This window comes from Biomphalaria glabrata, chromosome 7, assembly GCF_947242115.1.
Source record: "Biomphalaria glabrata chromosome 7, xgBioGlab47.1, whole genome shotgun sequence".
In the NCBI taxonomy this organism is placed as follows: Eukaryota; Metazoa; Mollusca; class Gastropoda; family Planorbidae; genus Biomphalaria; species Biomphalaria glabrata.
The window spans coordinates 26,328,583-26,345,460 of NC_074717.1; the positions used below are offsets into that span (position 1 = coordinate 26,328,583).

The 16,878-nt window shown below is 34.1% G+C and overlaps 1 protein-coding gene across 1 annotated transcript; it reads left to right on the forward strand.

Moving 5' to 3' along the window:
* Positions 1-2,970: 2,970 nt before the first annotated feature.
* On the forward strand, positions 2,971-16,736 carry LOC129927420 (programmed cell death protein 5-like). Its single transcript, XM_056036471.1, has 5 exons — positions 2,971-3,083; positions 12,765-12,870; positions 13,747-13,841; positions 14,642-14,713; positions 15,479-16,736. The coding sequence occupies exons 1-5, from the start codon at positions 3,021-3,023 to the stop codon at positions 15,524-15,526; spliced, it is 384 nt and encodes a 127-aa protein (XP_055892446.1). The 5' UTR covers positions 2,971-3,020; the 3' UTR covers positions 15,527-16,736.
* Positions 16,737-16,878: the final 142 nt, after the last annotated feature.

The following is a 16,878-nucleotide window of genomic DNA, read 5'->3' on the forward strand; positions in this document are numbered from 1 at the left end:
TTATCTTTGTGTCTTTCAGAGTATTTTATTAAATTTTGTTTTTGTATTTGAAGATTATGGTTCAGTGTTTTATGTATGATTGCTGTGCGATTAATACTATTTTTATCAGTAGACCTCATTCACCAATCGTAAACAAACAACAATGAGTCACGTGCTTCTCTATCTCTTGTATACAAATTACGATATAATTTTAATCAACAATGGTTATCGCGTGACAGTATGTTTTTGTTGTTTTATCAATATTATCACGTGACCGTTCATTTTGGTGAATGAGGTACACTGTTTTTATTTAGGGCTATTTCGTGCTTTTAGCTTTCTCAATACGCTTGTCTGGACCAGTTGGAAAAAAAAAAAGGGGGGGGAGAAAGAGATATCTGGGTGGATTTTACCGTAATTGATAGCCGGCGTGTTAACCACTCTGCTATGAGGTACCTTGTGACTAGAGAAGATTGTATATTATATATTGTTTGTTTTAATATAGAGCGGCGACCTATAATTAAAGGGGATTAATTAAGCTTATACCACCACTTCGGATCAGTTAAGTACAATTTCTTTCCCTTGTGCGAGATAGAAAAAAAAATTAATTACCAATTGTTAATTAACTACGTAGTTATTTTTTTCATTGATACTTGTGTTGTTAGGTAAAAGAAATAATTGTGCATAACTTTCAGCTTGATCCGGGATTGGGTGTCGGAGAAAAAACGTGTAGGTCTACAAACTTTTCGCCAGACAGACAGAGTGAGTTGATATAAGAATTGTAAGAACAAAATTCAACACCCCGCTCATACCAGGTCAGCTCTCCAACTGACAAACTGACCACTGGCAACACTTATTATCCCCCTTAAAAAAAAAAACATGCTTAAAGTCGCAACTTACAACTTACAAAACAAACATACACACATTCTCACATCTTACACACCCCTTCTCCTGGCATTAGCCCCACTGTGAATACTCTGTTACAATCCAAGGCAAAAGACGATCAACATATAGATAGATATTTCTTGTGTGGTGCCAAAACGGTTCAACAGACTAAGGGAAAGGTGAAAGTGACGATGAAGGAATTCAAATTTGGCTTGAGGATTAGAAAATCTTCGGGTAGATCTATTTCCAGATGTAAAAAAAAATTGTTTTTTTTTTAACCTATCATTCATTCGTTCTCAATAAGAGCGAAATAAAGGGTTAGGGCAGATTTTTCAAAAACTAAAATATCATGATTTCGGATTTTCAATAACTTTTAACTTTTATAGCTTTTGAGATCTTATCTTATCTTATATAATACAGACGTTACTTCAAAAAAGAAGATGATTACATCCTACGCGTCATGCATTTAGTCATGCATATTAACCAATGACTTAAATTCTGCCAAGTCACTGGTTTTCCTGGCTAGCTCAGGCAACCCATTCCATGCTCTAATAGCACTAGGGAAGAAGGAGTATTTGTACAAATTTGTCCTATCATATGGGCCGAGGAATGTGCCTTTATCTTTGTGTCTTTCTAGATTTCTAAACGGGACAGGCGGACAGACATACCAACCCACCCCCACCCCCGAAATGAAATCCCCCCCCCCCCGCAGGGGGGGATCGAAATTTAGTGACTGATTTTTTGCTTTGATTTTGTTTATTTTAGGTGAGATTTTAATACTAAACCATCACTTGCCCCAGCACAGCCAAGGGAGTTTTCAGTTTAAAACCCCCTACCAGGGGGTTTTGAGTTTAAAACCCCTACCAGGGTTTTTTGCAGTTAAATCCGCCTCTTCTATAAAACAAAACAAAAAAAAAATGCAAACGACAATCCCCTAATTCCAAGAACACAGTTAAGAAAGATTTTGATTTTAAAACCCCCTCCAAAATTACGATAAACCCCCTCTTCAATATAAAAAAAGCAAATTACACACTCGAAATTCTATGAGCGTAGCCAAAGTGGTTTTGAGTTTACCTCCCCCCCCCTTAAGTAGGGTTTAAAGCTAAAAAATACCTCTTCAATACGCGGTATAAAAAAAAGCAAATTACGCACTCAAAATGTTATGAGTGTAGCTAAATGGGTTTTGACTCTGTTTTGAGTTTAAACACCCCTTCAGCTGGGTTTGAAGGTAAAAAATACGTCTTTAATATGAAAACAAAGCAAATTAAACACTCAAAATGTTGTGAGTGTAGTCAAAGGGGTTTTGAGTTTAAACCCCTCGCAAGCGAAAATCACTAAATTTGGCTCAACTAAGATAGCTAAGACAGCTCTTAGAGTCCGTTTAGAGATCGGGTCTAAATCAAGGAAATCCTATGCCGAACTGGGAGTTGACACTTTAGTAAGATTGTGACAGAGCGTCGCATGAGGTTTGCGGGACATGTTCTCCGACAAAATGAATTACGCATAATAAGAGTTGCGGTGACATCCTAGTACAACTTGTCGCCACACATTCATGGAGGTCCTTAGAGCAAGTGGTAAGAGGCTTCAGACATTACCAGTGACAGATTTTTGTGGAAACAGCTTGCCGCCAAATGTTCCGAACGGCGCGGGAGGGTCTAAGTCAGTAAGAATAGCAGATTAGGTTTTTGAAATAAAACTTTTTAATAGCAGGAAAATGCACTGTAGATACCTCAGAATATGCATTTTGTTGGCTTTCAATACCAGAAATAGCGCTCCTCCAGACCCCCTTGCTGGCAATGGCGGGGAGTCTACATTTTTTCCACTAACTCCAGGAAGAACCTATTCTAGGGCACAATAAACGTCTTCCGAAAGAACGATGGATCAGAATGTAATAAAGATTATGTACACACATATATACATATAAAAAAAAAATTCGCGGATGGGGGTGGGGGTGGGGGGAGGAAAAAATCCTGGCTACGCCCATGCATTCACATTCAAACTAGATCTAGATCATTCAGAGTAAAACGCATGTGGTGAAATTACGGCAATAATGATTGTTTTGTAATCTGTAAATGAGAATAGAAACTTTTTAGCTAGAAACAGGGGAGACTATTGTAAAAAAAAATAAAAAACATATCAATAAAAAGCATTCTCTCAAAATGGCTGACGACGATCTAGAAGCTATTCGAGCTAGGCGTATGGCAGAGCTGCAAAGTCAGCAGGTATCAATACTTATTAAAACAAAAAGTACTTGAAAAAATATAATCGTTAATCATGAATGTGAGCGTCAAAAATTATTTATCGCGACATTCCTTGTTGTCTCTTCCTGGCCAAAAACAAATCCAGATTTGTTTATCAAAATAATTTTGGTATCATTAAAGTTGATTAAGTGCTGCCAACTAGAAATGAGAAACACCCATTAACGTACAGATGTATTAATGTTAGACAAAATAATTTAGACCACAATAAAATAGTTCTTTTTTTTAAAGGTTTATTGCAATCAATTTTTGTGTGTGTGCTAAATAGATGTTACTTTTCATTGTGACTGAATTATGAATATAAATTAAAATCTCTGAGTAAATACTTTTTTTTTGTGAAGTAACCTGCGTCTGTACAAGATCTGGATTGAGATTTTTTTTAAATAGCTTTTATGAATTGCTAGACCAGATTCCATATTAATTTAAATAGTTTTTATTTTCATAAACAGCATTTTTCATGCTTAGCATGCTCAGAGCACTAGAGTCTATGGTCCAATCTGTTTTCAGGATCACTAGGGGGTTGGGGGGGGGGGGGTATCCAGGGAAAATGTTTTCAGTAATGCTTTTAGTTGCTCAGTAAGCACAACTCTGATTGAGTCCGATGTTGAGAACCTCGAGCCTCTTTATATGTAGCTTTCACAAGCCCAAGCGTTTTATGTCTCTCACGCTTGCCATATAGCGATTTCTATTTATTTATTTCTCTTGCTGTATTTTATTGGTGGTGTATTTTGAAAGTAAACGATGTTAAAAAGGGTAATTAATTTATGTTAAAAAAAGCTTATTATTATACAGTGAGTAGCATACGCCGATATTTTTCAGAGCCTGCCTTAGGTCACTGCAACCTATGCGACTGCAGTGAGCCACGCACTGTCATAGAACCCACTCTAATCCTAGGTGTAAATTATTAAAACGAAACCATTTTATAACTTATAACAGATTTTCTGTGGTCTTCTGGTTTACAAGAAGCTCCTGGAAGGTGACTTCTCACAATTTATGGAAAAAACATACTTGCGTGTGTAGGCCTACTGTAATAGTCATGCCTTGTATTTGTTGATGGCTGTCGGACTTCGACACTCTGGAGGCAATGGGCAGAGGCGGCCTTAGCAGTGCGCGGGGCCCTGGGCGAGTGTCATATGCGGGGCCTTAAGCCGTAAGTGTAGGCTATATATCCATTCCACATCACATCACGCTAATGTCTCGTCCGCCTCTAATGCTGTAGGTCTTATTTTAGCTATAAAACATAGTACCTTACGTATGTACTGTACTATTGGCTGTTTGACTACATTACATAATGTACTTTATGAAAGATTTTGCCTTAAAGTTTAATCAACGTAACTAATGATTAAGACATTTGTTCATGAACAATCAACAAACTACATAATAATATTTCTGCTAAACACTCTGAATGTTAAGATTATGGCCGCCGCAATAAGAGCGCAAAAGGTCGATTGTTGATGCGAATAATGTATGCTTGGACTCCTTGGTGCTTTCCCTTCAAGTTTACACCATTGTATTTGTATCCCTGGACACGACAATCGGCGATGTCCTGACCAACGTTCAACAGCGCAGCAAGAACCCTTTCCTGTTAAGTTGTCAACACTAGGATACGTCCAAAAAACTCAATATAAGGGACATCAGCTCTTTGTGGCTAACATCAGGGGTGTAGTCAAGAATGACGGGAAAATATTTGCAAGTTTGATTTTATCAATAATGTTCCCTTTTACTTCTGATGCCATAATGTTCATATGCTCGTTTTGAATCCTATGCCCGATGTAATGGCCGTGAGCCTCGGCGTTCTTAATTCTTCGAAGATGTACTTGCATGGTTGGGTCGACTTCGGCTATCACCGTTGTTCGTTTGTTTCTCTGTTCTCCCATTATATGCGGTGTTGTTTTCTTAAAGGTACTGTACAACCGCTAGAATTTTTTTTACTTTTCTAATTTTTCTTGCATCACGTTATTCGTTGTGCTACCATTTGACATTCTCAGAGCTAAATCCAACCACAAAGTCACACACTTAACGGGATGTACAGAAACCTCGTGCTGCTGAAGTTTATGTCATAATAAGAGCTTACATAGAAATAGTATTTGGTATTATAAGATGCCTGGAAAGATTCCCAAAGATATTGAGTATATGTGAGAACTGTTCTGGTTTTCGAAGCTGACAGTGTTAAGGGAATCTCCAATCGCGGGGCCTGGGGAGGTTGTCCCACTTGCCACCCTCTAAGGCCGCTACTGGGCATAGGCGTATCCAGGGGGGTTGGGGTTCAATAATGTTCCCTTTTTCTTCTGATTACATCAGGTCCATAAGCTGTTTCGAAACTGTCATATCTTTGGCATATGTTGATAACGCGAATGTTTATTTGTGTAGCATTAGGGCCTCTTCTGGCCTTGTTAGAATGTTCTTTGTGCAAACATTAAATTACTTTATCCTGATCAATTTTGTTGGTGCATAGTGCCACTATGTTCACTGAGTAATTTGACCACAACACATATATTTAGAAGCAAGCATCGTCTCAACAGACAAAATGTTAAATAATCATAATAAAACAGTGCATAAAAACTTGGCAACTCCAGCCATGGAAATACATCACTTAGAACTTAGAACCCATTTATATTACATCTCGCATCTCTTACACAATACATACATACATCTCCTTACTCTCAGGAGTCCAAAAGGTAACAGAGGTTTTCACCCCGTGGTCAGTTACAGACCAATAATTTCTTCGTAAATAAGGCACGAGATAGTCAAATGACTATTAACTCACTTCATGTCACATTGAATCTCAAACGAGTATGTGACAGAAACCTATGCCAGATGTTATGTTCTGGTGTCTGGGCTTTAAATTGTTTGATAGTTAATATCGTGCAATCTTTAAGCGCTCAAGAGAGTTGTCATGTTTTTTACAGCTTCAAATCAATTAACTTCTGATACGAAGCAACTTAGCATATAGTGATTTCCCTGAAATAAAGTTTATGAGGATAAGCTATATAATTTTAATAAACTGGAATAAGCTAATCTGCATGTACTTCATGTCCGACCATGCACGCTTTATTATGGGCTTGCAATTCAAAATTCTGTAGCACGTAGTCCTGACGATTTTTTTTTTTCATTTGCACATAATTATAGCTATCATTATAGCTATCATTATATCATTATAAAGGCCTAGAATATGATAAAATATTATTTTCTTTTTGTCTTGGAGGAAAAATTCTAGTCAGCTGTCAATTTGAGAAGATCTTTGAATTGGATGGCTGCCTGGTCGTGCGGTTTGAGTGCTGGATTGTCGTTCAGATTTATCAATGGTCCACAGTTTAAACCCTGAACGCTCCCATCCCCCGTCGTCCTGCGGGAGGTTTGGACTAGGAAGTAATTATCTTCAACTCTGAAGGAACATCCGAAACATGTAAAACATTTTACGAACAAACAAAACAACATGTTTGGTGCATTTTAAAATAGTTAGGCCTACTATAAGTGAAACCAGACAAACTGCTTTATGTGTAATCAGTGCCTGCTTCTCGTGTGGTTCTGATGTGTGTTTTAATTGTAATCAATTATTCATCTGTTCTTGAACCAGTTTCCGTGTTGTATGTTGCAGTCTGTCCATCTTAGCATAAGTGGCTGCTCAAAAGCACACCAGCAGTCACATTAATTACATAATCAAAAACTAAACTGACCATGGTTAGGTTAGGCGAGGGGACACCAGTTCTTTTCTTTAATATGCTCGGGGGAAAAAAATTGAAGCTACGACTTTGAGCCATAGGTGGCAACTTGCATCCCCCTTCAAAAAATCCTGCGGGCGCACATGAACACCCAAAATAACTTGTTTATGAAATATACAATGAAATATGTCTTGATGTGAAATGAAATCTACATGTTCTTAGCAGCTTGTTGCTCAGATAGTTAACTACTATTAAAGACGAGCACATCAATTTCAACACATAAAACTAGTCAATTACTTCATACAGACTTTTATAATTGCTTCTCACGTGACTTCTACTGTGACCTAATCACTTTTCTTTACATCGCTACTTTTCTAAAAACTTCTAACAACTTTCAGGTCGACCGACTAGTAGTCTACTTAGTTACTAGACTTGGATTTCCTTCTACGTTTTTTTTTTTTTTTTACACGGCTACTACAGCTTGACTTTCTTCTTAAATGGCTTATAGCATTGCCGATTCTTTTATCCGTGGTTCAATAGAAGCGGGTCACAATCCTTTCACGCTCTATATTGGCCAAAATCACCTAAATATTAGAAACTGCCACATGATTACTATTTTACCAGTGACTCAAATACAACAGAACAAAACATAATATTCATCTTATATTTAGATCTAGGCTATATAGACTTAACAAAAAAAAAAAGCAAATCAACACACACACACACAAAAAACAAGTTCAGCATATACTTGTGTTATTGCAACTTTATTAATATAATTGTTAGAAAAAGGAAAGTTTATATAGTTAATTATATAATTTATGCCTACAAACAAGCGTGCAGCACCGGTTTAAGCAAGTGTAACAAAAAGAAAATCTCAGAATACTAAGTTGGCAACACCTCTGTGACATCATTGTAAACAAAATGGCAGCGTGCCGAGCAACCTTGACGTCGCTAATGCTTTTTGTTCATGTCATATAAATATAAAAGTTCTCTTTTTTTACAAATAAATCTTTTATAAAGACTATTTATATTTATTAATTGTATTTTTTTTTTTAAATTTTGAATTTTCGATGAATCAATAATTTTTGACGCTCATCTTCATGATTACCATATAATCTAGATCTGGAAACTTCCTCAGCTTTATAATATTCAAATCTATATTATGTAAAATAACCCCTTGATAGCATTATCTCCAGTGTCTCCACGGTAGTAGCCATACACTTTTTTTCAGTGATAAAAGCTAAAATAATAAAAATAGTTATTTACTTGACTAGGTTAATAAAAGATAAGCCTAAATAAGGACACAGACACCGCCAACTTAATACTCTTAAAGAACTTTACAACTCAGGGCTCCAAAGTAATGTAGCAGTACTTTTTATATTTATAGGGATGTGAAATAAAAAACAATTTTTCGTTAGTACATTATTAAAATACTTTGAAAGAACTTTCCAATGGTGTATAAATTATGAATGTAAGTTAAACAGTTAGAAAGTTATGATTTTGGTAATTCTGCAGGAGTTCAAGGGGCAGCCATCTTTGTTATTGTTTAGACTGTAATCTTGTATCTTGGGTTTTCTCTCCGATTTGGGTTTTTGTTTGTTTTTATTTTTGAAGCTAAAAAATATGCTAGATCTAGCTTTACCAGTATCATCTAGGCCTAATAAGTCTATTAATTAGACTCATAATCTTACTGCTAGAACTAGACTAATTACTATATTAATATGACAAGGTTCTTAAAGGCAATAAAGTTCAATTAATTTTTGGTAATAAACTGTACTGATATTTATTGTAGGCCTAGTTAAATTTAGATTCTCTGTATCAGAATAATTCAGAATAGATATAGACAATATTTAACAATTAAAAAGAAGACATAACAATAAGAAACGTATTACATTGTATTGACACCAAGTCAAAATTAAAAGAAAAAATAGCATTGCTTTGATTTTGAAAATACAGAAGTAATGTTAATTCTTGGTATTTTTTAAGACACTATCTTGGGATTTCTTTGGAACATAAACAATAACAAAATAGTAACAAAGATGGCTGCCCCTTAAAATCCTGCAGAATTACCATGATTTTTTTGTGGCGTTTTGACCTGACATTGCTTGACATGGAACAGTGAAGATGAGAGTGTCTGGCTGGCTCAGCCGGCGAGACTCACACCCCGCTCAAAAAGTTAAAAAGTTGGAATTGAGTTTCATAGACGATAGATCTACTTATTAAATAAGAAATTAAATCTAGTATTATAAGTAAATTTCTAGCTCACAAATCTGATTTCATTTATAATTATTAACTTCACTTGTTTAGAACATAAAAATTGATAAAATAAACAAATTGTCGGGTCTAGAGCTACAAGAAATGTCTGAGGGGTGTGGACGAAATGGCGGCATTGTGATGGGAGAAATTAACAAAATATTTAAAAAGTGGGATCAAAATCACCTGAAACAATTTTTTTCAAATGCGCTTAAAAATTTTTTAAAAATAGAAGCGATCAAAAAAAACTCTTTAAAATCTATTTAGACCTATACATAATTCTATATCTACTAGCCTATGCAAGATTTTATTCTTAAAATAGTTTAGTTTTCAAAAAAATTAGAAAATTAAGAATCCCATAGGGAGCAGTGCAAATTTATGCATCAACATTATAATCGATAACAATTAAAGTGAGCATGGTATCTTAAAGTCCACATGAAAAAAATGTTCCTCAATATCAAATGTATCCATATTCACCCATTTTAGCAACGATTTCAATGGATTTAAAATCATAATCGATTTCAATCAAGTGCCTATGAACAGAAAGTAAGAAAAACAGAACTCAAAATTTGACGCCATTTTTTTTACTTCCGGTCTTACGGATTTTCACGTATCTACTTTTTAAGTTTAATAATGTCAAATAAATCACACTAGGGAGGTGAAATAAAAAATTAATCTTTGAAAAAACAATTTTTCATTAGTACATCATTAAAATACTTTGAAAGAACTTTCCAATGGTGTTTAAATTATGACTGTATGTTTAATAGTTAGAAAGTTATGATGTAAACAGAAATCGTGGCTTCATTTATATACGGTCTTTTCTTATGTATTTTCTCGGTAATTAGTTGCAGAACCGTACATATCCGTTTACTTCCTTCACTTCCGACTTTGAATTTGCAAAGGACGCCCAGTTAATTTCTTTCTCTAGAGCCGTTTTTAATCAATCAAAAATGAGTAGTGACAGTGAAGTTGATTTTCCAAATCTGAATAAAGACAACCTAACTGACGTGGAATTTATGGATTCTGATTTAGATGAAGATTTATCTGGTAAGTGCAAATTATACAGATAATTAGATCTAGATCTTAATATTGGCAATGATCCTTCACGTGTAGCAATCTTTTTTTTTTAACAAATGTTTTTATCCATAGATTATTTTAATTTGGGGTGACAAAAAGTAACTAAAAGAGGCGTGGCACCTCAAAGTGTTTGTTTACATTATTAGATTAGATCAATATTTGAAAATTAGTCAGCTTTAATTTAAAATATTAGTGATATTACTAATATTAGATCTATCTAGGTCCTTAGTCAATCTAATATAATAATATAAGTATAATTAGTCTAGATCTATATCTTATAATTTTTTTTCTTTCTCTTCAGAATCAGATGAAGCAGAATCTTTTACACCCTCTGCTAAAGAATGGAGACCTGTTGATGATCATGATTGTGGTCCCAGGCCAGTTTTATTTACAGCCCACCCAGGCCCAAAACATGCACCAGCTCCAGATGCAAAGCCTGTGGACTATGTCAACTTTTTTTTGACAGATGACATTGTAAATTTGGTTGTCAATGAAACCAATAAATACGCCAGGCAATTCATCGAAGATAACCACGAAAATCTGGAAACCACGCCTAGATCTCGTGTCCACAATTGGACACCTATCACAAAGGAAGAGTTTATGGCATTTTTAGGTGTGACAATGAACATGGGATTCTAAAATTTCTTCATTTTGCTGACAAGATGCTGTTACCAGATAAAAATGATAATGGTTTTAAGCTTTTCAAGGTCCAAGAACTTATAAAGCATTTCAATGCTAAATTCAAATACTTTTACCACTCCACTCAAAATGTCAGCATTGACGAAAGTATGATTGGGTTTAAAGGAAAAAACCCTCATATCCGCCAGTTTATGCCTAACAAGAGGCATGCCAGATTCGGCATTAAGATGTGGTGTTTATCAGACAGTGCTAATGGCTATCTTTGCCAGTTTGAAATATAGAGGGCAGTCAAGGAAGAAGAATCGGCAATGGCAGGTCTTATACACATGAGCTTATTATTAGGCTTATGACTGCAGCAGATCTGTTAAACAGAGGACACCACTTAAGAATAGAAAATTTTTTTACCTCCATAGAATTATTGGAAGAACTTTTCACTGAAAATACTACAGCTACAGGAACTGTTAGATCTAACAGAAAAGGGCTACCAGATGTTTGTGTTAAAACTAAATGAAAAAACAAGGAGCTCATCGCAGCCAGAAATCTGCTTTGCTTGGCTTACCAGAATAATAGCAGAAAGCCAATCTTGCTATCTACTGCTAGTAAAGCTGGTCTCATTGATACAGTAAACAGCAGGAAAAAACCTGTAACAAGACCTGCTGTGATTCATGCTTATAACCAGGCCATGGGTGGTGTTGGCTTAGGCGACGAAAAACTTGACATGTATATGGCTGAGCGCCGAAGCTCGAAATGGACAAATAAAGTTTTTTTTTCCCTATTTGGAAGAGCTATTCTAAATAGCTACATAATCTACCATAGCAACACATCAGACAGACCAAAGCTCTCAAGGTACAATTTGATCGTGTCTGCACTAGAGAGCATGACATCAAACTTTGTACCCCAAAAAGTGATACGTCGAAAACGCACTAGAGTAGAGATGGAGGCTGCAAGAATAGTTCCAACACCACTAACCCAGACAGTAGCAGGTCATCCACTTGATGGACATGATCTTATCAAACTGCCAGTGGGGAAAAAACTACAGTGTGTTTGCTGGTCATCCAACTCATGTCAGAACTGGGTGGGAGTGCACTGGATGCAAAGTTGGACTGTCACCAGAGTGTTTTGCTAAATATCACAGACAGTTGTAAATAATCATTCTTTCTACTTTTACAACTCTTGTATATATGTGTGTATATATATTTTTTTTTTCTTAAAATTTTCTAAATGTGTTTTTTTTTTCAAGTTTTATTAGTTGTGATGCTCACGGATTAAATTTTTATTGTGCTTTTTTAAAAAATGGTTTGTATTATTTTTTAAAATAATTTTTTATTAATATATGTTAATTGTCTGGACTTAATTAAAATTCCTTATTCAATTAGCTTTTCAAAAATGTCATGGTTTAATAGGCTACAATGCATAGTTGAGCTTCTAAAAGAAAAATAAGCAAGTGGGTATCCAATGTTTGTAAACACAAGACTTTGAATCCCACTTTTCAATGCACTCTCTGTAAAATAGCTGAGCACTTGAAGGATTAAAAGAAAATGAAGTTATATTGTAATACTTGAAGTCTAGTCTTGGTCTAAACAAATCAATTTGTGTAAAAAACAAAATATATATTTATATTTTTAAAGCAAGTGCAATGTAAAATTTGTTTTCAAATATTTATGATTTATCAAAATGAAATCTATTTATTTGTAAAAATAACAATAGAATTATGCAACAGATGGCTATAAAACAACACATATTGACATAGATTGTTTTGACAATTCTAATTTGTCCTCTTAGCCATTTTGAAAAATTGGCATCATTTATAACTGATAAACAGCTTGTTGGTGTGTATATATTTTTAATATTGGAGGACAAAATTGCATTAAAAAATAAAGTAAACTTTACTTTTTTAGCCACTGTGTTATATCGGCAATTCTTTTTTTAGATAGTAACAAAAAAAACTTCTGTTAACTTGAAATCTCTATTAGCTTATTCCTGACAGTAAAAATGGTTTGATTTGTCTCCTAAGGGGCATGGTGATGGAGCTAAAGCACAAGCTGAACAACAAGCAAGAGAGAATGAGATGAAGAATGTCATACTTGGTCAAGTTTTGGATCAGAGTGCTAGAGCCAGATGTTGGTATTCATAGTTGAAATCTTAACATTTTTTAGTTCATCTCATTTTCAATTTTCGGTAGTTAGCACAAAATAAATCATTGCCATGTACGTTTTTAACTTGTTTCCTTAATAATAATAATAATTATAGCTTTTATATAGCGCTTCTTTCATGCTTATAGCATGATCAGAGCGCTATGGTCCTATCTCATTTGTGGAGGGGAGGGGGTATCTGGGAGAAGGTGAACACAACTCTGCTTGTGTTGGGTGTCAAACCTCGAGTCCCCTTCATAGGTAGCCAAGCCAAGTTCAAGCGTACTTAGCCTCTCCACCATGCTTCCCTTAGCTCTAGATTTCTTCTTCAATAAGAGTATAGTGAATGTAATTTAACATATTTGTAGGATTTAGTCCAATGAAGCTATTCATTTCTTCTCCTCAATATTTTCCTTTTTTAGCTGAGTAAGCTTAGCTGCTTTCTTAAAAACAAAAAAAGAACAGGACCATTAAATTTCATTAAAAATATGTTTAATATTCTAAAATCGTATTCATATATAATATTCTTTTTGTCATTTTATCCCAAGATTAAATTGATTGAATGGTAATCGTAGTAAAGTAAAAATGTGCTTTAAGGTTTTTTAATAAGTGTTTTTTTAGTCATTTTTTTGTTTGTAATAGGGCATAGAAAAGAAGCTAAATAGTATGTGAATTAATTATAGAAACAATATTATCTGAAAAAATAGCATGGTAAAATAGAGGAAGTTATAGCTATTTTATTTGTCTGGCTAGAGCATATCATTTTTAGTTAAAGTTTGAAGAACAAATCTTGTTAAGACGTTTTTTTAAATGGTAGCTTTTTTTTCAGCCTTTGTTGTTTAAATTACTTTTTTTTTTCTTCAGTAAATACTATTGCTATTGCAAAACCAGAAAAAGCACGCATGGTTGAAAACCTCATTATTCAGATGGCAAGGACTGGCCAACTGCAAGGACAAAAGGTATAACAATGTGTATCAGAAATTTTCAGAACTTTATATACAATTAAATTTCTTATCCAAAGCATGTTAATTATAAAACCTTTTAAATGCAAGAAAATGAACTAATTCATGAAAGTAATAGGCATATTTTTTAAAAATTGAATAGGATTATAAACTTGAGAGAACCATTACCATGTATATATTTTTAATATTGGAGGACAAAATTGCATTAAAAAATAAAATAAACTTTACTTTATGCACATAAATCCAGGCCTAAAACAATTTAAAAAAAAATATGAACTGGCTTAAAAGCTGGCTAATAGAGATAATAATTAATGTTTTGATACATTAATATATGTCATATATATATATATATTTAAAGTCATGTAAAACTAGGCTCAGTTTCTAAATTGAACCTTTTTTGTTCTTGTCTCTTGTAATAGGACAGTAATGTTTACAAATGATCTTATAAAGGATCAAATGACTGGAAGTCCCATACCATATTGATGGTTAAAATGCCCCTAAGCATTACATAAATAGCCACTGTGTTATATATTGGCAATTCCATTACCATTACCATCCCCCCACCCCTGATTTTCATTGCTTCTCTAGAAACCGAGGGCAGCCACACTCTTCCACACTTCCCATAATGGTCAAAGGATTTTCATTTCCGACAGGTGTTGCTTGTGACTAGCACTTTTTCAATCTATTTTCATATTTCTAAATGTTCACCAGCCTTTACCATCTTATCATCCGTCTCACATAATCTCTTCTAATCCTTTGTGCCACTAAACTGATGTGTATGCTTTGTACTTCCACAGTTGTCTGAGGCTCAACTCAAGGATCTCTTAGAACAAGTGAGCTCATCAACACAAAAAAAGACAACTGTGAAGGTTAGTTGACTTTCTATTTATCTTAGAACTAGGGGCAGAAACAAGGTAAGACTCACTTCACAAGAGGTTGCATTATCTGGAAATAGTTTATAATTTTTAATTAAAGACTCTTACATGTTAGACAAATGAAAGGATTTTTATTGCCTGAGATATAAATAATGGTAACTATCTACTTAAAAATGCAATGAGACCTGATGGTCAAGTGATAGAGCACTTGGAAAAGAGGCAAAGGTATGAGAGTCAAATTAGGGTCAAAACCTTATTTTTACTCTGAATTTTAGGATGGTCATCCCCAGCTCTCACGTTGATTGGGGTAAGTGAGTAGACAGCTGGATTTGGACTGTGTTCTTACCTCTCCTCCTCTGTAAAGTCTCAAAGCACATTATCCAATACTATTTGGATCTGTGATCATTAAATGCAGCCTAATCCCAAAGTCAGCCACAGTTTCTCCTTACATTACACTTTTACCTCAACTAAGTCATAAGAATACACCCTTTAAAAACCAACTCAGTCCCTCTGAAAGACTTAATTATTTTCAACAATAGTCTTCTCCAGAACCAACAGTTACATGCATTTTCATTTTTGAACTTTGCCTTAGATAATAAAAACTGATATACACAGTACATACTTCAGTCTTATAGACCATTTTGTCCCGTTTAGTCTTCCTTTCTTTGTTTTGCTCATGTTTTACTTTTACTCTCCAGATTTTTGCATAGGAAGCAACTGATTTTAATTAACTTATTACAAATATATTTTTTTTATTAGTTTGACCGTCGACGAGCCCACATGGATGATTCTGATGAAGACTTCTAAGCCAGCATCATAAGTTAGTGATTGTTTAACTGAAATAACTTGTGTGATAAGCCCAATACAAAATGTATTTACTGTGGTCTCACTTATGTCACTTTAAATATACTGTGTTTTAGACAGTCTGTCATTGCCAATATTTTCTCTGTGCCTTTAATTTTAAGTTGCAGTTTTTCTTTTAATGAAGAAAGGGCTATACACTGGTTGGCTCTAAGGAAGAGCATTTATATTTTAAAAGGCTTTATATTTAACTACTGGTCATAAAAATTTATTCTTGATAACATTATTGTAAAATATTAGCTCAGCCTAAACCCAACAACCCTTACCTATAACATCAGAACTCAAGTGATTGTGCTGGCCACACAATCTTCTAGTCCTTAGCCATTGAAACAAGCAAACTTTATTTAACCTGCACTATGAAGCAGCCCCCCCCCCCCCCTTTTTTTTTTTTTTCAAATTAGTCAAGTCTCAGTTCTTTAGTAAAGAATTTATATTATTTATTGCTACAAGCTATTTTAGTTCATTTTTTTTTTTTTAATTATGAGCAATTAATACTTAAAGTTATTCTTGCAAAAATTGTGCTTTTCATTATAAAATTTGAACTTATTTTTAGTAATTCAGAAGCAAATGCTTTAAGAATAATTTTTTTTTTGATCAGAAAAATAATACATTATAAAAAAATATTCTTATTACTACGCTTAACAATTTTTCAGAGATTATGAATTTTCGCCCATTATTGTAATTTAATTTTATTTATAGAAACTACTTATTAGCTGGCACGGGCTATTTTTTATTAACACAAGGTTATTATCTACAGTAGATAAGCCAACATATGCCTGCATGTTGTAATAATCAAGAAAGAAAACTTGATTTAGTGGCTGTCATGTCTTGTGTCGCATGACTAGAGTTTAAGTAAATACTCATGTTGTATCTGAGACTGAAGTACTATGTACAGGAGTGCTCAGTGAACCAAGTTATTTGCATGTAAAACCAGTAAGTTTGTACTTATACATTTCATGTGCAATTGGTCATCATAAAAATGCATTGAAATGTTATTGTAAAATCTAAATGCTGCCAAATGTGCTCATTTTCTTCTTGTTCTTGAGTTATGTTATTTGATTTCCTTATGACAGTGTGAGAAAGATTGCTTCTGACTTTTTGTATGGTGTTACAATAAAACATTTTGATAATAAAATTTGGTATGAAAAAATTTTTACATTGAGTTTCATTTATCTTCTGAAATAAATCCTAGAGAGACTTCTCTCAAAAACAAATTAAAACACTTCTTCATTAAACTAAATTCTACATGTTGACAGATATATCAGTTGATGGCATTATTTTTAAAAAAGCTGAAAGGA